This window comes from Chiloscyllium punctatum, chromosome 8 (assembly GCF_047496795.1).
Source record: "Chiloscyllium punctatum isolate Juve2018m chromosome 8, sChiPun1.3, whole genome shotgun sequence".
NCBI lineage: Eukaryota > Metazoa > Chordata > Chondrichthyes > Orectolobiformes > Hemiscylliidae > Chiloscyllium > Chiloscyllium punctatum.
Genome location: NC_092746.1, coordinates 47249683 through 47276513, shown reverse-complemented (window position 1 = coordinate 47276513; position 26831 = coordinate 47249683). Strand labels below are relative to the sequence as shown.

Below are 26831 nucleotides of genomic sequence, written 5' to 3'. Positions count from 1 at the left end.
GCAATATTTAGCTGGGTTTCATCTGCTCACCAAAATATATGTAAAAGAACTTGGGAAAAATAATTGGTTTTTTAAAACTAACCATTTGATTGACATAGGAACATAGGAACAGGAGAGGGCTATTCAGTCTCTTGAGCCTGTTCTTTCACTCAATGAGATCATGGCTGATCTGTGGCCTAACTTCATATATCTGCCTTTCACCTGCATTCTTTAATACCTTTACTTAACAAAATTTAAAAATGGAGAGAGATAAATTTAACAACTAATCCAACGTCCACTGCCATTTATGGAAGAGGGTTCCAGACATATACTACCTGAAATAACTCCACAGAGGCCAGTATCCCATCACCAAGTCTCTCTTTGTTTATACATAGAGAGTCCTTGATGCAGATCCAGTTTCTGCAGAGCCAGTTCTTAGAGTGAACTGGATGTCTGACACTCCTGTTCTTATCTGTCAGCCAGGGCTCCCTCATTGGACCTGATTAGCAGCTCCAATGAGGGAACTTATTTTCTGGGGTCTACCTGACTAACCTCATTACAATCACTACATTACCCTTTGTGTATAAAAATGCTTCCCAACATTCTCTCCTGAATGATCTGACCCTAATTCTCAGACTATGCCCCCCTTCTTCTAGAATCTCCAAACAGTAGAAATGGTTTATCTTTAATCTACTCTGTCTTTTCCTGTGAATAGCTTGAAAATTCTGATCAGATTACCACTTAACCTTCTAAATTTGAGGGAAAACAGGCCTAAATTGTCTATTTTCTCATCATGACTTAACCCTGAAGTCCAAGTAGCATTTTAGTAAGACTACACTGTACTCTTTCCAAGGCCAATTTATTCTTCCGAAAGTGTGGTTTCCAGATCTGCTCACTGGAGTCCAACTGACGTCTAACCAGGGTGTTGTTGATATAAAGGCCAGCATTCCATAGGCTTTCTTGATTATTTTCTGAATCTATTTTTGATATTTCAAAGATCTATGCACCAGAACCCCCAAATCTCTTTGAGCATCCTCTGTATTTAACTTCACACCATCTAGAAAGTACCCTGACCTACCTTTATCAGTCTAAATTGGATGACCTCACACTTGCTTACATTGAACTCCATCTACCACAGTCTTGCCCATTCACTTAGTCCCTCAATAACTCTTTATAATTTTGTGTTTGCAAGTACACAGTCTACCATGCTGCTTTGTGTCATCAACAAATTTGAATTTTTTTTAGGCCACTATACAAGTTGTTATTAATGGTGTGAATAATTGAAGCCCTAACAGAGATCCTTGTGGCATATCATTGGTCACATCCTGAAAATTTGACCAAAGGATAAACAAGATTTCACTTTGCGCCTGAGGTCTGCTGCTAAAAGTTGAAATGAGGTGTAAAGTATTCTCAGAGGTGGAGCCTCAAAATTTGAACATTGAGGAAGATTTGGATGATCTGCTAACATTCATGGACAAAATGTTTTAAAAATGATGATCTACTAAATGTATGTGAGGTATGGTCAGGCTTAGATAAAGTTTAAAAAACCATGTGGCTATTTCCACAGAAGATTTAAACAGACTATATGCAAGACTGAAAAAATTCTGCTTGTACATCCTAAACTCAGTACTTGCCTACCCGTTATCCCTATTTTCTACTCTTTGCCACTCAACCAATTTCTGAGCCGTGTCAGCAATATGGCCTCAATTTTGAGGATTTCTACCTTAGTTAAAGGTCTGTTATGTGGAACTTCATCAAATGCTTTCTGGAAGTCCATATAAAACATCCAAAGACACTCCCCTATCCACTACCATATTGCCTCTTCAAACATTTCAGTGAGATTTGTCAGGCATGAATACATGCTGGCTCTCCCTGATAACTGATACATTTGAAGTTTTCATTACCTCATTTTTGATTATAGATACCAACAATATCCCTGCCATAGACATTAGGCTAGGTGGCCTGTAATTCCTCGGTTTTCATCTTTCGTCTTCTTAAAAAGTGGAATGATTTTCAATTTTCCAATCCAGTGGGACAAATCCTGTATTTAGGAAACTCTGAAAGATTACAGTTGAGGCACCTACAATGTGCTGTCCTGCTCCCTTTAACCCCCTTGGATGGAAACCATCAGGTCTGCGGGATTTGTCACACTTTAATTCCATTAATTTCCTCATTACCAGTGTTTTACTTTGTTCCTGATCCACTATTAACTTCTGGCAAGCTCTCCTCCTTTTCTACTGTTAAACTGGGGCAGAGTAGTTATTCAACCATTATTGACCCTAAAACAGATCATAAAGATTGTGATGTTGTGATTAATTTGCACATGTTTAGTAGTTAAGCTGTTTGCTAATTTAAGTGAGATAAATGCTATACTTGTTGATGAATGACTGCACATGTTGTCAGCAAGGGACTCTAGCCTGTGTGAGTCTAACACTATCTAAATGTAGTCAGCTTCACTTTAAGTCAGCTTCCACCTCTTAAAGGGGAGATGCATTCTGGCTGAAGTGGAAGTCATGCTGGAAGTGTTTGTGAGCAGAATAAATGGTGCAGCAAAGTACACAGCATTCTCTAAGTGCATTCAGCATTCTCATCCTGAAAGCCTTAGTAAAGGAGGTAGAAAGGAGGAGAGAAAGAGGGAGTGAGGAGGAGATCTCTTTCCTCAGAGAGCAGGAAGTCAATAGCATCACTCCAAGGACCGGGATGCAGTGTCACAAAAATTTCAATAGCATTCTAATGAATGGTCAAAGTGTATGAACAAACCCCAGTATCTCAGAAGTATTACAGTACAGGAAGAGCCTTTTGGCCCTTTGTTCCTGTATTAATATTTAATGTACTGCATTTGTATCCTTAAAGATTAACCAATAGCCTCTCAAACTGTTTCACACACAATCCTCGGCATCACTTCGATCTTAACAGTTTCTGCCAAACATGATTCAATTCCAATGTTCCTTGTCCTACCTCCCATCACACACGCAATAATATAACAAAACAGACGTACATCTCCCAGCTTGTACATGTTGAATTGTAACAGGTACATCGTCCCAATACATTGTACCAAAAGAGACAGATTGCCAGAAAAAGATGGCCATAATTAGTGGCAACTGCTGATGTGATCTCAGCGTTATGGGTGCTCCAAGTGATTGAAGATGATACCACAACCATGCATCAGCCTAAACAATGGCTCCAGCTCAAACATAGGAAGGCAACTCTGGATGCATTAGAAGAATAACAATGCAATATGAAGCTGCCTTCTTATTAGAAAATAAACTGCAGTGTATTACAGATAAAATTAATCAGTCATTATAAAGGTAAGATGTCATGTTGCAACTTTATAAGACTTTGATTAGGAAACACTTACACTACAGCATTAATTCTGGGCACTACATTATGGAGAGGATGTGGAGGCTTTGGAGAAGGTGCAGAACAGGTTTACCAGGATGCTGCCTGGATTAGAGGGTATGAACTATAAGGGGGGCCTAGAAAAGCTCAGGTTGTTTTCACTGAAGTAGCAAGGTTGAGGGGAGACTTGATATAAGTCTATAAAATTACAAGATGCTTAGATGAGGTTGACAGTCAGAATCTTTCTCCCCCCTGCCCCCCCACAGTTGAAACTTCCAATACTGGGGTGGGGGGGGGCATGCATTTGAGGTGAGAGAGGGAAAGTTCAAAAGGAGATGTGACGCACAAGATTTTTTTTACACATAGAGTGGAAGGAGCCTGGAATGCACTGTCAGGGTGGTGGTGGAAGCAGGTACAATAGGAGTGTTTAAGGGACTTTTAGATAAACACACGAATCTGCAAGAAATGAAGATAAATGGACCAAGGGCAGGCAGAAGGGCTTAGTTTAATTTGGTCTCATGTTCATCACAACATCAGGCTCATTCCTGTGCTGTACTGTTCTACGCTTTATGTTTATCATATATGGGTGCGTTTCTCATCACATGAGGAGTTAAACATTTCAAACCACTGAAACACTTTTTTTGTGCATTTCCAGTTTTGAAGAAGGTGCAAAAGGAGCAGGTGACCAATCCGCCTTGGGGGAAAACAGCTTAGTCAACAACTACTTTGAACATTTTATTTAAAAATGGGATTTTTCCTTTTATTTTTCTCAACTGGGTTTTCTGAGCCTTAGAAAAGTAAGCATTTCCAGCACTCCTTGTTAACTGCAAACATGTTCCTCTGCTTCAAGCTCCTAGTATTGCCACCTCCCTCCAGGATCCTGTCATTTCCACATTTTTCTTTAACACAAACACATTCTCTTTCTCCCGCTCTCCTTATACTCTGCTCCTTGGCTATGGCCATGGGCTACGGCCATGGGCTACCAGCCTAACTGTACAACCAGAAACAAACCGGTCAATGAGGTATGAAATATGGAGGAATAAGTGAAAAGATATAGATAATATCAGCAGATCATAAGTCTCCTGTCTGGAGCTCCCCCACTCTATACACATTGACATGTCTTCCCTTAATTATCGGGAGCTGGGTGACTTACGTGGTTGACAAATCTTTTGACAAGCATTCAGAGCGATAAAGTTATTGTCATTTCCGCCACAGCCAGAGTAAGTGAATGTCTCACAGATCCCTTTCTCATCGTTGAAGTAAAACCGCAGGATATCAGCTGCACAAGATCCCTTATCTTTGGGCTTGGTACAGAATGAGGGTAAAACTGTAAAGAAATTATAGCTTTGAAAATATCTGGCTTACTGCAGCACAAATTTATTGTCATTTAAAATGAAGAAAGATATATTATAAAATAGCTACCTGATATTGGCTTGCACTCATTCTGGCAAGATGAAATGTCTTTGAAATTATTATCATTTCCAAAGCAACCACCAAATATAAATTGCTCACATTGTCCTGTTGTAAAGTTATAGAAATATCTCACAAAGGAAGCACGGCATGGTCCTGAATCTGCTTCCAGCCTGCAGACTTTAGAAACCTCTGCAATTATAAAAAAAAAACCCTGCAGTTAGATGCAAATATGTTCTCAGTGTTTCCTCCAGCTACAAAAAAAAATCACAGAGGATATTACTGCCAACTGTAGATTTAGAATATAGTTCAAGCAAAGCTACCCATTTATGATTGCCACTTGTCTTTTTCCAACAAATTCAAAGTATCCAGCAAAAGTTATATGAAAGATATTAGGGATAAGGGGAAAGGAACAATTTACAATGAAATGTCTGCACAAAATTAGTTACAAAACACATCAGGAGATATATTGTTCAAATAGCCAAAAGCTTATATAGAGAAATAAACACAGCAAGTTGGGTTGAAGATTGAAGATTTAATGAATTATTATATGAGGTGTTTCTGGTTTTATCAATTAAATAATGTGAAGCATAGTAAAAAAACAAGGCTAACTGGACAATACCCACCTAAACTGGACAATACCCATAGAATGTTATCACTTAATGTGAAGGAATTGAACACAAAAGCAGGAGGTTGTGCTTCAGTTACATAGCACACTTAGTGAGTCTACATGTGCAGTAGATTAGGCTCCCTACAGTGCGGAAAGAGGACCTTTGGCCCAACTAGTCCGTAACAACCCTCCAAAGAGTAACTCACTCAGACCCATTCCCCTACATTTACCCTTTCACCTAACGCTATGGGCAATTTAGCATGGCCAATTCACCTAACCTGCACATTTTTGGACTGTGGGATGAAACCAGAGCACCCCGAGGAAACCGACACAGACACAGGGAGAATGTACAAACTCCACACAGACAGTGGCGGGAATGGAGTCTGGGTCTCTGGCCCAGTGAGGCAGCAGTGCTAACTACTGTGCCATCGTGCCGGTTGGACTCCTCTTGAGTACCCATGTTACTGAAAGTGATTATTTACACTAATACATGATAGGTTGACAGAGGTGCTTTCAATTCACAAAACACAGGGATAAATCCCATGAAAAACTATGCAGGAATTCATGCAACTGTTCTGTGCAAACTTAAGTTTCTCTAAATTATATGATGTTTTTGAACTGACCAATTTCTACATGAATGTTTGGCTTCTTTGTAACAGAATGATCCAGCTCACTGACCCTCAATACAGCTTAACAAAGCTCTTGTTTTCCATTTTAGTAAGTTATTTTTCACACTTAAATTTTATTAAAGGACTGGCTTGAACTCCTCTGCAGTGCTGTTGGCAATTGCACAGTTGTGTGCAAAACCAAGTCATATATTGATTAAACTTTCCACTTATGTTGTATTATTAACTAAAACCTGAATGTCTATCATGCTATTTATGCTTTACTACATATGTTGGTCCATGTAATGCATATCATAAATTTTGGGTTCTGTGGCTTAGATATCTTGAAGTTTATTTATAAGACCTAACTGTTTACTAGGCTATAATATCACAGATATACACAGTCTAGGTTCTGTACTTACTGATGTTACTGTACATTATATGCACATAACTGACTAACTGATGACACAGACATCGACTCCATAACTCAGTAACAGAGGCAAGGTGAGTACCTTTATATTGGAGAGTTATATACTGTGGTGTCATGCAAGTGTCTTAAAGGTACATGCTTGTCTGGTTTGGAATCTATGCCATAATACAGCACTCACTTTTCCCTTTAAAGAATGGGAACCCTTTTCCAAAAACATGTACAGGTACATACTAATATATATATGTCTCTCTATACATTCGTAACACACCTTGGTACATTTATAAAATGACCAGATCTAGTCCTTATACAGTTATCACAACTTAGTGGTGTAGCTTCAGTTTGTGATGTGCTGTCATTGCAAAAGGATGTATACCATTAATTATTTGATTAGTGCTTGTTACCTGGTATGATAAATGGTTGATGAATTGCAGTTCAGACATATCATCTCTTTTCTGTGGGACTTGACCATTGCCTATTACATAAATGGTCTAGACTAGACACAACAACGTAGAATCCTTCCAGAATTCTTTTTGTAAGTGTCAAACTTGATTGCTTTATCTTTATTCACATTATAATTATTGTTTGCATGCTCAATGAGAAATTGTACTGTTGTCTCCCTTCTTTTCAACAAAGTGTCGTACACATGCGTTTGGATGGTGAAAGTCTAAGAGAGAAGAACTTTGTGGGTCTGTCCTCACAACCTGACAGTTGCTGGTGAGGCCAAATCTGTGCACAGACTTCACAGTTATTCAAAAACCTTGGGACAAACAGTACATTCAGTGTGACAGAGGATTATGAGGAGAAACAGGCAAAACATTGAACAGCCATTTACTTCATATCTTGGAAGGGTACATTAGTGTACTGCTGACCATTGTTTGACACAATTTGTTAAATCACACCAAACATACTGAATATGACAGTCAATATCTCAACAGTCGCTGCAATGGTCCTACACAAATCTTTTGACTTATCACCTAAAAGGTAATTTGACGAAATAGTCAGTCACCAGATTTAATTATATATCAGTTGTAGCCTTGCACCCTGGCTCACGAATCTCATGTAGAAGGAGGCATTTTCTTGATTGTTGAGGTTAATGGACTGACATGTTTCACACAACTAGATCAATTGTTCAGTGCTCTTGTCAATACCAGGCAATGTCTGGGTTCAAGTGCCAATCTCTTGGTGTTTGTTCTATATTCATGTGCTCTATGAAGTCTCATATATTTTGACATGGAGCTTGCAGAATTATGACTTGAAAATTTTGCTCAGGGATCTCTTATATATATTTAGGACACCCAATGATAATCTTTTAGAGCTGTTGCTGTTGGTCATTGTCTAATAAAAGCTGAATCTGCAATGGCTCAGTTATGACCAAAATGTATGAGATCGGTACTGCAGCCTGAAATCTTTGCTGTTAAAACTGATAGGCTTGTTACCTTATGGATTGTAATCATATGGAGGTCTGTAAGTGTTGCTATACTGATAATGGCTGCTCCATTTGTTTCAATTATGTCAAAGATTTTAGGTGTTCATCCCAAGGATCCATATTGGTATTTAAAACAGATTGATCCTAAATGCCATGCTTTGGCATTTAGGATCAATTGGAAACCATGGGCTTACTTTGAATGGACTGTACAACACTGTGCCAGTCCCTTAAATACATCATGCATACGATACATAAAGGAATGAAATTTGCTCTGGCAGCAGTGTTGAATTTGGCTTCTACTGTATAATATCCATTTCTTTTAGGATCGAAAACTGGGATGGAAGTAAAGACTTCAGTTTTTCTGGCAGCTTCCATGGGAGATATTAAGTTTTGCACAGGTATTGTTTGTCTGGGATCTGAAAGTGGCATTGCTGCAGTTCTCACTTGGACTTTGTGACACATGTGAGTGCCATAAATTGAACTTTGGAAACCTCTTTAGCATTGTTCCTTCACTGTCTTTTCTTCACCTGTCCTTATGCGGTTAAGTGTGTTGTACTTTGGGTTTCTCTGGCAGATTGGATTTCTCACACATTTTAGCCCGATGTCTACTTATGAAACATATATCGCAAAATACTGGACACTGTCTCAGGTGCAAGAAAAGCCAGACCTTATGCAAGATTTGGATATCTTGCACATTCCACTGAATCTGCTAACAGCAATAGCTGTTCTAAAGTCAAGCACATGGCCTCCTGCAATTGTTTAAGTTTTTCTTCCATTAGAACATGAATGGTATATTCCTTAGGATTGCCCAGGAGTGCTTTTCAGAAGGATTTGATGTGAAGAAGCAATGACCAGATCTGTAATCCCATCAGTTAAGTTAGCTGAGGTGAAATCAAATCCAGTACCTTTGCATTGACACATTTCTCTGAATTCACCTGATTGTTGGCAGTTTGACAGGAACTCAAGCCTGTGTATCCTGAAATAGACTTGAACTTTAAATTGTTCTTAGATCTGAAAAATTGTGTCAGGACCTTTATAGTCATTGTCAGAAAAACTCATTGGTTTTATTTTTCAGTTCCTTTCAGCGTCCAAAGGCATAAAACAGTGTCTCTGCTTATGCAGCCTCTGCTTAGAATTCAAAGCCTCCAGTTTCAGTAACATCCTTGTAAATCTTTTCGGCATCCTGTCCAATTTAATAATTTCTTTTCTCTAAAAGAGTGACCAGAACTAGACACAGTACTCCAAAAGTGGCCTCACCAACATCCTGTACAACTGCAATGTGACATCCCAGCTGCTATACTTAATATAATTATTTTTTCAGTATTAAATCAGTTGAACTCAAATGGATTGGAACTGGGGGTGCTAAAATCTGCTTCAGTGTCAAGCAACAACCATCAGAAAGAAAGGATGATAGGGGTCTCAGTTCCCAACTCTTTGTTATCCATTGACTACAATTCCAAAGTACTTACTTGGGCACATGACACAAGAACAAGATCTGGCTCATGTCAAGAGTTAATTATTGGGACTAGGTCCTAGAGCTGTAGAACAATATCTTCAGAAAACAAGAAATTAACGTGGTACACAAAATGAAAGAATTTTTTTTTTAAAAAAACAAACTGATATTCTGAAAGTACCTAAATGAAAAATGCTATCTGGGCAACAATACAGGAAATTGGAATAAAGGTTCCCACTGAGAATAAATCCCAGTGAGTGAATAGGAATTTTTAGAATGTGGAGTTACTTATGGAAATGTTTTCAGAGAAAAAACCTTAACATTTGTTTCCTTTTTTAAAAAAGCAAAGTCTTATAGCAATGTCATTAGATATGAAATTCTCCACAGAATGATCTGCAAAAATACTTTGAAGATGACAGACAGAATGTTCCTTTTCCTGCAAGGTGCAGTGAAGGATGATAACAGAGTGAGAATTAAATAGAAAGATTCCTGGTACTGAGAAAAACTCTCAAATCTTGTTGTGTGGCAAACACCTCCTTCTATTGCATTAAAGTACCAACTCATCCTATTTACACCTGATTGCCAGTTCTCCTCTCCTCCACTGAGAAACAAGATAGGACAAATTTCTAACAGATCAAGCAGAACAGCTACTATCACCTGAAGATCTCCGAATGTCTGTCCTGGCCATAATGCAACTCTTTTGCCATCCCGACATGTGCCATGATTACCATCCTCCTCGACCCTTCATCCAGGTAAGTCAGCATCAGCAAACCAGCAGCCTCACAACATTATCATACCGGTTCTCAGACCAACTGAGTCACTACTTTAAAACTTTGATACTAATTTGTAACTGACAGACATATACTTTCATGCTTCTGCCTAGCCATCTTGCATACATGGAAAGATATGGCATCTCGCACATCTATACAGGATGCTTTTGTACTTGACACAAACTCATAGCTCTTAGCTCATTTTATTTAGTGCTCAATTACTTTACCCCTTACTGGGATGTTGTGATCATGTCTGCTTCTGGTTGATTTTGTGGCACAGACTGGCTTTAAGACTGAGTTCCAGTAAGCCATCCTCTATGGTGACATTCATTTCTTAGTACTCACTAACCTTCATACTCAATTACACACAGCCATCCACTTCAGCTTTTATTTAAATGCAGAGACTGTGGCAATTAAAGCAGGAAGTGCTAGAGAAACTGAGCAAGACAAGCTGCATCTATGGAGAGCGAAACAGTTAACATTGAGTCCAATGTGATTCTTTCAGATTTCCCATATCCACAGTATTTGCTTTTATTAGAGGGAGAGGCAGGCGACTTGTGATAGTGAGGAGCATTGATTAGGCAGTTGACATGTCACTCCATGGCAACACCATGCTATATCAATATCACAGCTGCAGCATGTGCCAGCAGTTTATGCAGCTAACACACTGCATGAACTTCAAGCCCATCATGAGAGAAGAGTCAAAATGTAGGTGAAGGGACAATAGTCAGTCTGACGTACCACTATAGTCAGACAACATCTCATCCTATTCCTGTATAGAGCATTGGCTTTCAGGTGCTAGATCCTATGTCAGTCCCTGGATCTACATCCTTGTATAAGGGGATTGAGGTATGGTCAATCTCTCAGAAAATGTGTAAATAGTTCAAGGACTAAGGGTAGTCCAGTATGGGGTACCGTGGAGATATCAATTGATGGCGACAGTTTGTAGTCAAAGATATGCTGCCAAAATATTTGTGGACAGGGAAATGGAACAACATAGTCCATCACTGGGGTTTGGTCAAAAATAATCAAGAGTTTTATCAGCAACAGTCCATGTAGTCTGAGAAAGCAGGCAAACCCAGTTTGGGGATGGGCTTAATTGTAGTGAATTGCTGAGGGAATGGTCACTGTGCTTACTGGTAAAAAAGGAAGTCAGGAAACAGTTTTTAAAAAATGGCTGGCAAATTTATGGAAAATCTAAAGATATTTTGTTCATGCATTAAGAGCACTAAGATGACTAACGAAAATGTAACATTGATCTCAGATGTAGATGGTAACTTGTATATGGATGCAGAAGTTGTGGGTAAGGATCTTAATGAACATTTTGTGTCTGTCTTCATAAAGGAAAAGGGACGATGTTGACATTCTAGTTAAAGAGAACATGTGTCAAATATTCGATACATTACGTATAACACAAGAGAGTAGACTGACATCCTTTAAAGTGGACAAAAATCTCCAGGGTCTGATGAATATTTATCTACACTATTAATGAGGATCATTTTCTAATCCTCACTAGGTACAAGTGAGGTAACAGAAAATGAGAGATGTGAAAATTGTGTCATCATTCAGATGGACCAGCCAAATAATTAAAGGTTGGTCAGTCTGTCCTCAGGTGGGAAATTATTAGAATCAATATTGAGAAATAAGATTAATTGCTACTCACAAAGGCATGGATTAACCAGGAATAGTCATTCCAGTAGTAGTAAAGAAAGGACAAGTCTTACTAACTGAATTTTGAGGAAGTAACAGGGAGGATTGACAAGGGTAGTGTAGTGGACGTTTTCTATAACAATTTTATTACAACAATTGTGGCTGTGTGTAAGGTGTGCTTTTCCAGCACCACATTCTCAACTCATTACGACAATTGACAAGGTCTCACATCGCAGACTGGTGCTTAATGTTGGATCCTTTGCTGTTTCTGGTATACGCTAATGATTTTATCTTCAGTATGGGAGGCTCAAAAAGGAAAATTCACAGACAACTTGCCCATTATCCAAGTGTTTGTAAATGCGACATCTTCATGCAAGCCCACTTTGAAGTGTCTACATATGAACTGTCTAATATGACCGTAAAGGACAACACAGTAGTCAGTGACATTGCAAGGCACATAGGTAGGCTCCTTAAGGCATCTATAAAGGATGTGACATCTGACTGCTGTGCTGTGAGGTCCCTTATGATCATAATAATCAAGTTGGCAGGAATCCTGAGGAATCTCCTATCCATCCCATCATTGGTAAATGTTCGATATTTTTGAGTTCACATAAACACTTAGATTGCCCTGAAATGCTTCAACATCCTTCGGAATAAAGTTAAAAATCACCCAACGCCAGGTGATAGTCCAACAGGTTTATTTGGAAGTGCTAGCTTTCGGAGCGCTGCTCCTTCGTCAGGCAGCTAGTGGGGCAGGATCACAGCTGCTAACTGACAAAGGAGCAGCGCTCCGAAAGCTTGTACTTCCAAATAAACCTGTTAGATTACTACTTGGTGTTGGGTGAGTTTTATCTTTCTCCACCCCAGTCCTACACCAGCTCCTCCACATCATCCTTAGGGATAATATTTAACCTATGAGATGGAGCACTTTGTGCACCTTTGCTTGGAAGACCACTATACAGAAGAAAGTGGACACACACCATGGGCAGTTCACATCTCCCAACCTTCAATGGCAGTACCATCCCTTAAAAAGTTGAAAGATAGAATTCCCTGCAGAGTCATCACAAATTCTGCACTCTACTTCAGGAGGTGGACACAAGTATGAAATGATGTGCAATCCAGGCCTTTATATATTCCCTGCACATTAATATAGACAACTCTGAAGCAAAACACAATGTGTAGCACTCAAAGTGATGGTTCAATGATCCTATCTGAAGTGAAGGAATTGATTGATTAGGAGAGATGAGAAATGCTTGGGGATTGCAATTTCTTCCATTCTTGGAATGTCTTGAAGAGACTGTCCAAGGCTCATGTGGGTGCAACTTAACTGGTTCAGACAGCAAAAAATGTCTGCTACTTCTTATTTAGTGGTACAGCCTAGTGGTATTATCACTGGACTGTTAATCCAGCGAGAGTCAAGATTAGTGTGGTGCTGGAAAAGCACAGGTCAGGCAGCATCCGAGGAGCAGGAATAGAGGTTCATGGGTCTATCCACCATGCACCAAGTGTTCCTCTGGCACTAGGAGCTGGACTCTACCAGGCCTGGGCGATTTGGTCAGTTATGGGTGTTTATTGCAATGCGGAAAAAGAGAGGTTTTGAGTATGATGGAAATGGATGCAAGAGCAATTGGTGGTGATTCATGAGGAGAGGGGGTGAAATAACCACAATGCGAGGGTAGGAAGCACAGAAGGGTTGGTAATTTGGAAGGATTATTTTGAGTTCGCTCGTGAGATGTGGTCATTACTGGATGAGATAGGTGAAAGCTGTTGAGTGGATATGATGCATTCAATAGTGAGAGTTGTACTCCATGAGCATTGATAAGATGCATGTGCAGCAGCAGAGTTAGTGTGAGTGTTGGCCTAGTGAAGGTGAGTCAGCAGAGAAGAAAATGGCTTTTGCAGAACATTAACCTTTCTATATGTCTGAACATTTGACTTTGGAGACAAAACTGACCCATGTTGCAATTTTCTGTCCAGACTGGCTGGGTTTGGTGGTGTGCCCTCCTTAGACTGTCAGCAGGATAAAAGTACTGCTCTCAACCTTCCCACCCTGACTACCAACAACTCCAGATCCATGTCCTGGAAGTATGGGTCAAGCTTGCCTATCCTCCCAGATAGTTGAGCACCACAGTGCGAGGGCCAGTTGCTGGCTTGTAGTATCTAAAGTGCTGTTCGGCCGAGAATTCGATGTTGTGGTTGAAATATGTACCCCCACAAGGTCTCAGCAGTGGAGAGTATTTACAGTTTACATTACAGTGTGGAAACAGGCCCTTCGGCCCAACAAGTCCACACTGACCCGCCGAAGCGCAACCCACCTATACCCCTACATTTACCCCTTACCTAACACTACGGGCAATTTAACATGGCCAATTCACCTGACCTGCACATCTTTCGACTGTGGGAGGAAACCAGAGCACCCGGAGGAAACCCACACAGACACAGGGAGAACGTGCAAACTCCACACAGTCAGTCGTCTGAGGCGGGAATTGAACGCGGGTCTCTGGCACTGTGAGGCAGCAGTGCTAACCACTGTGCCATCGTGCCACCCACATTTCTGCTTCATTCACCATACAATTCCCCAAGAAACATACCCAACAACTTGGCTGCATGATGGAAGTGGCAAAAGGCAGAAGAAGATTATTCGTGAAAATGTGTACTGGGCCATGGCAGACTTGGCACCATAAACCTCATTCTCCCTCACAGTTTAACTGCCAATGAGAAATCCAACTCACTTTCTTGTAAAATAAAACATTTAAATAATAACTGAATTTCATTCACCACGCAAATAAATGTAGCGTTTTTCTTTTGTCTTCTTCTCCTAATAGGTAGCTTGTGAGATTCAATTGTACAGTTCAGTTATCAACTACTCAAAACATTTTTTTAAATAAACTGTTTCAATAAGAAAGAACCCTCACATTTCTTGTCACTCTCTCCTTTTCCCAAATAAACAACTCATTTTGGCAAAATGCTCATCACAAAACAGAGAAGAAAGAAAAAGAGGAGCTTACTTTTAATTCTGCGGCAGTGCATCTTGCATTCTTCCAATGTTGCAAAGTTATTTGCATTACCCTTGCAGCCACCATATTCGAATTCCTCACAATTCTGAGTATATCTGTCATAATAAAAGTGATGGAACAAGGCCTTACAGGGTCCTGGGTCTGGTAACAGTAAGCAGACATCGCGGTTGTCTAGAAAAATGAAAATTGTCACATGTGACATCTTTATGATTGCACATTAGCTGAGTCAATAAATGTCCTGGTACCTAGAAACATAAAACAATGGAAATCCCAACCATTACAGAGTTGTCAGAATTTCAAATTCAGAAAGGAAGTGGTTCACTTTAATACTGCAACATCATTGAGTGTTCTATCAATTCGGAACAATTCTGCTGGATTGAAGGGTAGCTAATGTAATACCATTCACTGAAAAAAGGAGGTAGAACAAAATTAGGAATTACAGACCGGTTAGCCTGACAACGCTGGAACGCTGACAACAATGGGGAAAATGCTGGAGTCCATTATAAAAGATTTAATAGTATAACACTTGAAAAACAGTGAGAGGATCAGAGAGAGTCAGCCTAGATTCATAAAAGGGAAAGCACACTCAACAAATCTGCTGGAGTTTTGCAAGAATCTAACTAGTCGAGTTGGTAAGGGAGAGAGTGAGTGAATGTGGTTTATTTGCACTTTCAAAAAGTTCTTAATAATGAAATTAGCAAGGAAAACTAAAGCATCTTGGATTGGGGGCAGTGTGCTGAAATGGATTGAAACCTAGTTGGCAACCAGAAAACAAAGATTAGTTATAAACGGGTCATTTTCTGATTGGCAGCCAGTGGTGAGTGGGAATTGCAGTAATCAGTGCTTGAACTTCAGCTATTCACTTAGACAAGGAAATTAAATGTAACATCTCCATGCTTGGAGACAATACAAAGCTGGGTGGAAAGATTGAACATGGAGGACGATGAAGAGAGGCTTCAGTGTAGGTTGGACAAGTTGAGTGAGTGCACAAATGTATGGCAGATGCAGTAGAGGTGGATATATGTGAGTGTGGTAATTTGTTAGCAAAAAGGCAAACAGATTAGTATTTGAATGGTGATATATTGGGAGAAGGAGAGGTACAATGAGATGCAGCTGTCCTTGCACAACAGCTGCTGAAAGTAAACATGCAGGTGCAGCAGGAAATAAAGACAACAACTGGTATATTGGCCTTCATAGTGAGGCAGCTTGAATACAAGAGTAGGATGTCTTGCTGCAATTTTACAGAGCCTTAGTGAGACCACACCTGGAGTATTTTGTGTCGTTTGATCTCCTTATCCAAGGAAAGATGATCTGGCTGTGGAGGGTGTGTAACAAAGATTTACCAGACTGACTCCTCAGATTGCTGAACTGACATATGAACTAGATCGGTTAAGATTATATTCACTGCAGTTTGACAATATAAAAGAGAGGGAGATCTCATTGAAACCTCTAAAATTCTAAACAGGAATAAACAGGGTAAATCCAAGAAGGCCGTGCCCGATGACTGGGGAGTCCAGAGCTGGAGTCACTGTTTAAAAATATGGGGTAGAGCATTGAGGGGGAAAAAAAATTCTTTACTTAAAAGAGTTGTGTGCCGAGAAAGCATTTAAGGTCAAAACATTGAATGTTTTCAAAAAGGAGCTAGAAATATATCTTAGGGTTAAAAAGGATCAAAAAGGGATGAAGAGAAAACAGCAATTGGGTACGGAGTACGATGAACTGTTTTAGGCATATTGAAAGATGGAGCAGTCTTGAAAGGCCAATAGAGCTACTCCCACTTGAATTTTCTGTGTTTCTATAACAATCTCAGTGCCCTGAGTTGGGAAGGAAAATTCTCAGCCTGGGTTCATCTTGGAATCACCACTACTTCTGAGAGACAATGCATGTGTGGAGATTTTGGGTCACAAGCAAAGACAATTTATTCTCCTGATAACTGAACATTCAGTCACACTGATATGTGAGACAGGGTGAATTGTAATCGGTTTGATCAAGTAGCTGGGTGAATGTTGGAACCTGTGACCACAGTTATCAAAGCGGAATTAAAAAAACTTTGGTTTTTCCAATGTTCAATTGAGAAGGAAGTTCTGATTTCCATGTAAATCTCAATAAAATATGGTTAGTGTGTTCAGAAACTAGCTGGAGATATCATTGGCTAAAATAAACAATTACAAATTGTAAAATAGATAATTAAACCTGCTTACAAATTCAGTACTATTAATCCTTTCGGGACAGGTTTTCTAAGTAGTTATTGACACTGAAGTGTGAAATGAAGTGTCCAAATAAATCTGTCTTATAAAGTATAAAAGTACAATAATCACAAAACATGATAGTGAGTTGAAAAATTGAAGATGCTTTAAGAAATTTGTCACCTTTTCCTGTTCTACGGTTGTTGAAAAATAAAGCTGTTATTAAACCAGGATGTGGAGGAGCTGGTGTTGGACTGGGGTGGACAAAGTTAAACATTACAACACCAGCTTATAGCCCAACAGATGTATTTCGAAGCACTAGCTTTTGGAGTGCTGCTCCTTCATCAGGTGGTTGTGGAGCAGGACCATAAGACACAGAATTTATAGCAAAAGATTACAGTGCCATGCAACTGAAATGATATATTGAACAAACCTAGATTACTGTCTCGACTGTCTAGGGTCAACCCATGTCAACTCTTCGGAAATCAGTGATGTTTCCAAACAAATATTTTCCAGTGGCCTTGCCAGACTTCAGTGGGCTTTTGCACCTTAGCTGTAATTAGTTAAGTGTTAAGCCTTTGAGAGAATAATTAAGCACCGAGACTCTCAGTACAATATGTAATGTCGGAATATGGTCAAAACATTTCTGGAAGATAACAACATTTTTCTAAACATAAATGAATCCAGCAGGCCTGACTATAAACCGGAGGGAGATTTAATGGTCACATTTGAAACCTCTACTCAGAAGCCCAAAGTAGAATCTCGAAGATCTCTAATTATGGGGAAGTCCTTATACAAATTTATCTATGCATTTCTGGTCTGTCAGCCCATTGCTCCAATGTATTACTCACCACACTCCACACCCTAATCCATTGACTGATTGACTCAAAACTCTTGTGATGGAGAACATGATCACTGATTTCTGCTCGCCTATTAGCCCTGTTTTTGTTGATCTCCACCAGCTCCCTATTCCACAATGAATTGCATTCGAATCATTATCCCTTGTTGAAATGCCATCATGGCCTCAACTCCTCCCAAAACCTATAAATTCCATCTGCCAATTAACCAACGCAAACACAAGTCTACTTGCAAACAGGAAACAGAAATTGCTGATGAAACTCTGCAGGTTTGGGAGCATCTGTGGGAAGAAAGCAGAGTTAACATTTCGAGTACAGTGACTGCAGCAAAAAAAAAGTAATAATTATGGTAAAAATGAACTTGAGGGAGGGGGAGAATCTGCTTTGTCACCTATTAAGCTTTGAACATTAGCTTTTGAATGTTGTAAGTCTGAGTAGCAATAGAAAAGTAGCTGAGCACTGGGAACATTTGATGATTTGAGATGCAGGGATGAATAAAGGCCTTACAGCTACTGTGGAACAATATCAGCTGTGGCTCAGTCACAGGTTGTGGACTAAAGTTCTGCCCCAGAGTCCTGAACAACTAAATATTGACAGACACTTAGATTTAGATTTTATTGTCATGCGTACTCATGTACAGAAGTACAGCAAAAAGTGTCTAACATTGCCACATTCATCACAATCTTCGGTACAAAGGTACTTAGGTACATTAAAACTTCATTACAACATAGCAAAAGGAACGAAGTTAAAAGGTAAAGCATCACTGATACAGTACTGCAGAGATGGAGGAATTTTCTTTGGATGAAACATTAAACTGAGTCTCTATCCTACAGCCAGTCCTTCATCAAGAACACATTCAAATAAAGAAAACCCACATGCAAATGCACGAGATCTTTGTTCCAGGAGGGGAAGATGGCTTAAAGAATAAGGCAAGTCAAAATCAGCCACATGCAGGTTGAGTTCTGTAATAAGTCTTTCAGCAAGAGCAAAATTTTTAAATGCCCAACTACAAAGAGACATTGCTAAATATTTAATATCAGAAGGTATGGATCAGACATAAGTTAAGTTGTCAGCTCAAACAAAAATGGTTATACAATGCAATAGCCATTAGGGATCTGGCTGCAAGGTGACCAAGGCTGAGACCTGAACGTTCAAGAGTGCATGACATTCCCAAAGACAGGAAAATAGGACACAAAAAAGGTGAAGTGGCCTTGTTAATTTCGGATGTCATTGGCATAACCATGAGATGACCTTACTTCTAAAGCTCACAATGCAGAATTTTGGTGGAAGTGAGAAATCATAAAAGGTAAGAAGTCTCATGTTGTTGTATTTTGTAGGCCTGATGTTTCATTATAGGACAAGGCATTCAGGAATAAATAACAGGAGGTTCTGAAAATCAAGGGTGATTTTAGTCTACGTATAGATTATATGAATCAGATTGGTTGAGGTAGCCAGGAAAAATTGAGATCAGAGTATTTTCAGGATTGTTTCTTAGAACAGCACACTTTTGAATCAGACAATAGGCTATTCTCAACCTAGAAATGTATAATAAGACAGGATTAATGAATTAATTCATAGTAAAGGAACCACTTGAGGTAGTAACGGCCATAAAATGATTGAATAATGCATTTAGTTTGAAAGAGAGACTAGTGAGTCCAAGACTAATATTAAAATCCTAGTTTAGATTAGATTAGATTCCCCACAGTATGGAAACTAGCCCTTTGGCCCAACAAGTCCATACTGACCCTCTAAAGAGTAACCCACCCAGACCCATTCCCTTACATTTACTAAAGCACCTAAAACAATGGGCAATTTAGCATGGCCAATTCACCTGACCTGCACATCTTTGGATTGTGGGAGGAAACTGGAGCACCCGGAGGAAACCCACACAGACACGGGGAGAATGTGCAAACACCACACAGACAGTCACCCGAGGTGGGAATCAAACCCAGGTCCCTGGCACTGTGAGGCTGTGGTGCTAACAATCTTGAACAATTCAGATCCAAGAGTGAAACCTGGTTTTAGAGACCATAAGTTTTAATTTTTGTTGCTATGGTGATTAATCACTGAACATGTTCACATGAAGCTGTCAACATACTTAAAAGAATATCCATTTATTACACGAAAAGAAAAGCTCTATCGTAAACAGCAAAAGAAAAATTCAATCATTGTTCACAACATCCTTTACAGATGTTAACACTAGTGAAGCATCACTCCCATCCTGACTAATTTCTTAGTCAACTGATGATTCTTTGCACAGCCACCAAATGCAATTGTCAGACATGCTAATTTACTATTTTTTGATTTGTAGGTGCCGTTGTAGGACTGGGGTGGACAAAGTTAAAAATCACATAACACCAGGTTATAGTCCAACAGGTTGATTTGGAAGCACTAGCTTTTGCAGCACTGCTCCTTCATCAGGTAGCTGTGGAGCAGGATCATAAGACACAGAATTGACTACTTGGAGGCTGCTAAAACTGTAAATCGGTTAGTATGGATCTTCTTTCTGTTTATCATTTAGTAAACACTTCAACAGTCATGTCAACAAGTAACTTAGAGTCACCTGGATTAAGTTTCATGATTTCTTAGAAATACTTTGACCCAGAGTTACAAAACAAATATTAAAATTGTAGAAAAAAAAAGTGTCTGAATCTTAGAAAAGTTGCTTGGCAGAGGAGTGAGCACAGGCTGTTGGTCTTGACTGCCACATCAGCAGAGACCGGCAGTGGCATCGGCAAAGAGGTGGTTTTGACCAGTATCTGGTGACCTGGGAATCAATTGGGTAGCTTTTGCGACAACTTCATTCCCTGGATCGGTGATGACATTGGTTCTTGTGGCAGCTGCTGTGGTGTCTTGCAGCCCAGGATTCCAGCGGCCCAACATGGATGGCCTGCTTTGACAGTGGCTTCCACCCAGTATTCCAGTGGCCTGGCATGGCAGCCTTGCAGTGGTACTGTCTTTTCCTGAACTTAAGAGCCAGGAATTGAACTAAGATGAACTTTGACTGAATTTTAATTTTTTTTCTTATGTGATAAATTTAAGTGTTGTGATATGATGATTTAAACACTTTTCATTGTAAACTTTTTAAAATGAAAAATATAAATGACAATAAATGACGATTCAATTCACAGAACTGAAAATGAAAATCCCATTTACCTCCATTTGAGAGCACAAGTTGCCAAATAATAAAACTATTCTCATCCTTCATTTCACTAATATAATTAACTTAAAGGCAGTTATGGTTACAAGGGCAGATCTGGATAAACTGAACTTGGAAATTTGAATGAATAAATGAGTGGATGATCTTATTGTCATGCATATTTTTTATTATTGACTTTTTTTGAAAATGGTAAGTAGCCCAGCAATGGCTGCATACTCATGTGACTGGCAATTATCTTCTGTAAACCTGAAGTCAGTATCAGCTCTTCTGATGTCTCTTGAGTGCTCACTGTTGAGTTATCATATGATACAGAGACAATCTTTTCTAAGAGTAAAAGCTACTACGTTAGACCTATCACACAAAGATATATTAATGACTTTCTACTTAATCCCTGGAATGGGCCATAGACAGTTGATTACCTGTGATGAATACCTTTTGTCTCAATGGTAACCACGTTTCCTTTCCCAAGAGGGTTTGGTCACATGACTCCCACAGATCAACCCAACTGTCTTTATGGGGGAAAAAAAAACTCTCGATCTGAAACATCATCTCGGATTTCTCTCCACAGATGCTACAGACCTGCTGAGCTATTCCAGCAATTTCTGTTTTTGTTGCTGTTATGAATATCTGAATTTGAATGATCAGACAGTTTGCCTTTACTCTGAGGCTATGCCCTCAGGTCCTAGTCTCTCCTACCAATGCAAACATTTTCCCAACATTTACTCTATCCAAGCCATTCAGTATTTTGTATGTTTCAATTAGATCCCTCCTCATTCATCTAAATTCCATCAAGTATAAACCCAAACCCTTAAACATTTCTCATATGTTAAGCTTTTCATTCCTGTGACCATTCTCATGAACCTCCACTGAGCACACTCCAGGGCCAGTACATCCTTCCTAAGATATGGGACCCAAAACCATACTCCAAATGTGGTCTGACCAAAGCCTTATAGAGACTCAGAAGTACATTCCTGCTTTGATATTCAAGTCCTCTCAATAAATACCATCATTGCATTTGCCTTCCTAACTACTGACTCAACCTGCAAGTTTATCTTGAGAGAAACCTGGACTAGAACTCTCCAGTCCCTTTGCACTTCAGACTTCTGAATTTTCTCTCCATTTAGAAATTGGTCCAACTCTCTATTCTTCCTACCAAAGTGCACAATCTCTCACTTTCCCACATTGTACTCCACCTGTCACTTCTTTGCCCACCATCCTAACCTCTCCAAGTCCTTCTGCAGCATCCCTGCCACCTCAATGCTAGCTATCCCTTTATCTATCTTTGCATCATCTGTAAATTTAGCCAGAATGTCCTCAGTTCCTTCATCCAGATCGGTAGTGTTTAGAGTGGAAAGCTGTGGTCCCAATACTGAAGCTTTCGGAACACCACTTGTAAGTCAGCCTTCGGAAAGTTTTTTTTGTCAAAGCCAAAGTCATATTTCAGAAAAGTCTCTTTAGAAAATAATTTTAATAGAGAAATAAACACTTTCTATGGTCTCTCAATTGCTAGCTAACCAATAGACTTATCTCCAAGAAAGGAATTCCAGATTTCAAGGGGAATGAAGAGTAAAAGTAGGGAAATTTTGATATCATCCTACAACACATAAGTACACTTCTGTTGTGCTGGGTACAATTTTGGAACTTAAGGAAGACATTAAGAGTGCACAACTTTACAGACAAAGATGATTTGGAAGGTAATTTTTATATTTACAAATGATTGTGGTCATGCAACATTTTGATGAATGAGAAATTGATTTTTATTTGGTCTGATTAGGCACTGCAGGGAATACTATAGCCTCATGAAATTTGGTCACATGGAACAGAGGTGTCAAACAAGTTCACCAATGTACTGTGTCTTCCCTTTCAACGAACAGTTAAAGAACCCATTTGAAGAAAGGCAATGGTAGGGATCAGTCTCCAGGTGAATACATATCCTGCAAAATGCTTCACCATAAACAGAATAACAGTCACAATCTCATTAGTGATTGTGATCAAGTTAACTAGTTCTTAATTGGTTGGAAAATATTTGGTATGGCTTGAGGCCATGTAAGCTACAAGTCCACTTTATAGTAACAGGGCATCGTGTATTTGTCTTATGCAATTCTTCATTTCTTGTACAGTATTTTGATAAAGATAAATTGTAGTAAACTAACTTATAAAAAAATTCCTCATTCACCTCAGAATTTGCATTCCTGTTGTATTAGGCTTGTTCTGCCTGGTTTTCTTTAATGCAAAAAAAAGTCAGTATACTTTAATTTTAAATCAACTGTAACCATCTCAACTCTATTGATATCTACAAGTAAATGAAGTCAGGTGGGAGTCAGTAACATTCTGTAAACTATAATTTAGTGCTGGACTCTCATGCAATCTTTGATAACAGCACACATCCTGACTCACATCTTAAAGCATGCAGTGTTTCTGTTGAAAAATATTATTGCAAGGAAAATGTTAAGGCAGCAATAAGTTTTTGTAACCTACCATATGACATAAATTAAATATGATGAATCATGTTTTTTCTCTAAATTCATCACAAAGAAATTACAGAATCCAAACAGGCAGTCATTAATTCTGTTTTAAACCAAGTCTTACTGTGTTAAAAACTTTGTTTCCAAAACCAAAGACCATTCTGAGACCAAACGATCTGCTCCATTTGAAATCTGAGTGAACTGACAAACCTTATGAAATTAGATTGATGGATTGTGAAATTAACATCTTAAGGACAGAGAATAATGTATAATTTTGAGTGGGTGAATCCAGTGCTAAACTGGGTACAGAAAGTGAACACGAAAACAAATGATGTTTTCTCTTAAATCACTTACTGATGAAAGTATAGTGCTACTTTAAAATGACAGCTTTCTGGAGTGAGTTTAGTTGATACCTATTGTTTGAGTAGAGCAACATCAGATCATTCACTGCAGTTCAGTGGAGAGACACACAGCAAGATGGAATCTTCACAAAACTAGTTTGAAGATTTGCAACTCAACAAGTGTTTTTGGATTTGAGTGTAACTGCTAATCTGTTTCCCACTGAAATTGCTGTCTCAGTTTCACACAAGGAACAGCAAAGCCAGTAGTTTTTTTCTAACACTAGCAGATTACTCTGGGCAATAAAACTAAAATATATCTGAGGCTAGGAAGTATAACAGAAGTATTCCGCCCATTCCTTCAGATTGGGGATGGGAGCTCTGTAATTATCTACCACATTACTTTGATTGAGGCAAAAAAAATATACACAGGGAAAAATCTCTTAAAATGCATTAATAATTTTCAATTCTAACTGTAGAGTCAAACATCACAGAAGTGATGTTAATCAGATCACTGGGAACAGGAGTAGAAAATATGGTTAAACTTTAGCATAAAAATTACTTTAAATGTGGCTGTCTTAATCAGTTCTCTAGTCGGGTCCTATACACAATTTCAAACTGACCCAGTCCAGTACATAGTGTGCAGTTGACAGATTTCGACCCTGAGTCACATTCAAGTCCAACATGTGACAGTTTGAGTTAGAATTTGTTATGAAAAAGTTGCAGCTTCTGAAGACAAGGAGGTACTTAATATTCAAATAAGTCATCTGGGATTTCTGACTGAGAGGCAAGATAATTATAAATCCTTCAGGATGTCATGTTTTAAACAAAGTTTCAACACAGCAGAAAGCCAACTCGGTCCTTGGTGTTAACGCTAACAATAATAACTTATGATTTGGAGATGCCGGTGTTGGACTGGGGTGTACAAAGTTAAAATTCACACAACACCAGGTTAAAGTCCAACAGGTTTAATTGGAAGCACACTAGCTTTCGGAGCATTGCTCCTTCATCAGGTGGTAGTGGAGGGCTCAATCCTAACACACAATTTATAGCAAAGATTTACAGTGTGATGTAACTGAAATTATACATTGAAAAATTGATTGCCTGTTAACCCTTTCATCTGTTAGAATACAGTGATAGTTTCACTTCTTTCATGTGTAAATCACAAAACTTTTTTAAAAGTTGCATTCTCGGGTTAGCTGTTAACAATGGTGGTAGCTACTACTGGATTAGTGGTGCTGGAAGAGCACAGCAGTTCAGGCAGCATCCAACGAGCAGCGAAATCGAAGTTTCGGGCAAAAGCCCTTCATCGGGAATGGTAGTAGCTAGACAGTATGTTGAAGGTGTTGGCCCCCTGTGTTCTCTGTCTATGCCATAATGTTTAGATTGATTCTAATCTAAAAAGTGAGATAACGGAGTTTTACATAAACACAGGGGGCCAACACCTTCAACATATTGTCTAACTATCACCATCGTTAACAGCTAACCCCAGAATGCAACTTTTTTTAAAAAAGGTTTTGTGATTTACACATGAAAGAAGTGAAACTATCACTGTATTCTAACAGATGAAAGGCTTAACAATCAAGTTTTCAATGTATAATTTCAGTTACATCACACTTTTTGCTATAAATTCTATGTTAGGATTGAGCTCTCCAACCACACCTGATGAAGGAGCGACACTCCAAAAGCTAGTGTGCTTCCAATTAAACCTGTTGGACTATAACCTGGTGTTGTGTGATTTTTAATAATAACTTAATTATTCACAAGTTTTTAAAAGCTGCACTTAAATCTGGTCAAAGTCTTGCTCTTGCAGGAGTTTATCACCCATTCTGGAACAAAATATTTCGCAGGGTGAAAAACGGGAAAGAGTGACAGAACAGAATTTATTCCAGGAGTGAAAAATAACAAATGAAAAACATACTTCAGCTGTTGGAAAAAAACGCTAAGTGTGTACTCATTCCAAAACATTGATCTAACTGTGCCTCGGAAAATCTCCACTGATAAGTCGACTTGAAACATAGTTTTTAACTTCGCTGTCAGTTTAAATGAAAGGTATTAATAATTTACTTTGTTATTCGTTTGACATTCTCCAAATACCCTAAATTTCTGAGTGAAAATTATATAATTATGCAGATGTGGAAACTCTGACTCTGGGTGAAGCGAATGTCGAGTCTCAAACAGTTCGGAGTAGGTATCACTCCGCATAACTGACTCCTGCTAATTCTGCTGGTTCACGAGCAAAACGGACAGTAAATTCCAGTTCTCAAAAAGCAGGTTTCTGCTATTAACTACTCAATCAGACCCAATCCCGAAGTTTGTTTTGAATCCTAAATCGTTCTACAAAAGGAATATCCCGAGTGCTTTTCCTGTAACGTATCAGAAGATCTCATGGATTTTGGGGGGAAAATATGAAGAAATTTTTTAAAAACTACATTCTACATTCTAGACATTTTGGAAGCTTTTACCTTTCTGTGCCATGTTGAATCGTGAAGCCAGCAGCAGCAAGATGCTGCAGATCATGGTGAAAAGCTGCAACTCCATGATTTGGACAGAGCGAATGAATTACTGTTGATTTCACTGTAGGATCCTCTCTGTGACTCGTGACTTTAGTCTGCGCCTGGAGCAGTGGATTCTCCACTCGCCGATTTCAGGAAACTCCAGTCTGGTACATTTATACAGCGGGTGTTCCGGCCACTGCACTCCGTCTTGGCTCCGAGATGTTTCAGTGGAACACCAAAAACGATTATTGCATCCATGTCATCATTTTCCCCCCGGACTAGTCTACTCACTCACTCACTCCCCACCGTTAGTCGTTCGTGCGTTCACCCACTTACCCGCTCTCATTCGTTCACTCAACATTCATCACATACTCAAATAAATTTGGGTTTTATTGTCGCAACTTGTCTTTTCCCTAGGATGGGGAATTTCAGGAGGCATATTTTTAAGGTGAGAGGAGAAAGATTTTAAATAAACACGAGAGGCATTTTTTTTCCACTGAAGTTGGTTCCAGCATCGAATCAACTTCCTGAGGAAATGGTAGAGTGGGTTATATAATTATAACGTTTATACAATTATAACGTTTAAAACACATTTGTATAAGTATTTGACTCGGAAAGATCTGGAGGGATATGGACCA

The 26831-nt window shown here is 39.1% G+C and overlaps 1 protein-coding gene across 1 annotated transcript in view; it reads right to left on the bottom strand.

Annotated features, from left to right (window-relative positions):
- Positions 1-26568, bottom strand: part of tfpi2 (tissue factor pathway inhibitor 2) — a 39718-nt gene extending 13150 nt beyond the window's left edge. The window contains exons 1-4 of the mRNA XM_072575485.1: positions 26161-26568; positions 14681-14860; positions 4741-4920; positions 4472-4645 (exon numbers count right to left, since the gene is read on the bottom strand). Coding sequence (XP_072431586.1) covers positions 4472-4645; positions 4741-4920; positions 14681-14860; positions 26161-26236 — 610 coding nt within the window. The 5' untranslated portion in view covers positions 26237-26568. The remainder of the gene's footprint in view (positions 1-4471; positions 4646-4740; positions 4921-14680; positions 14861-26160) is intronic.
- Positions 26569-26831: the final 263 nt, after the last annotated feature.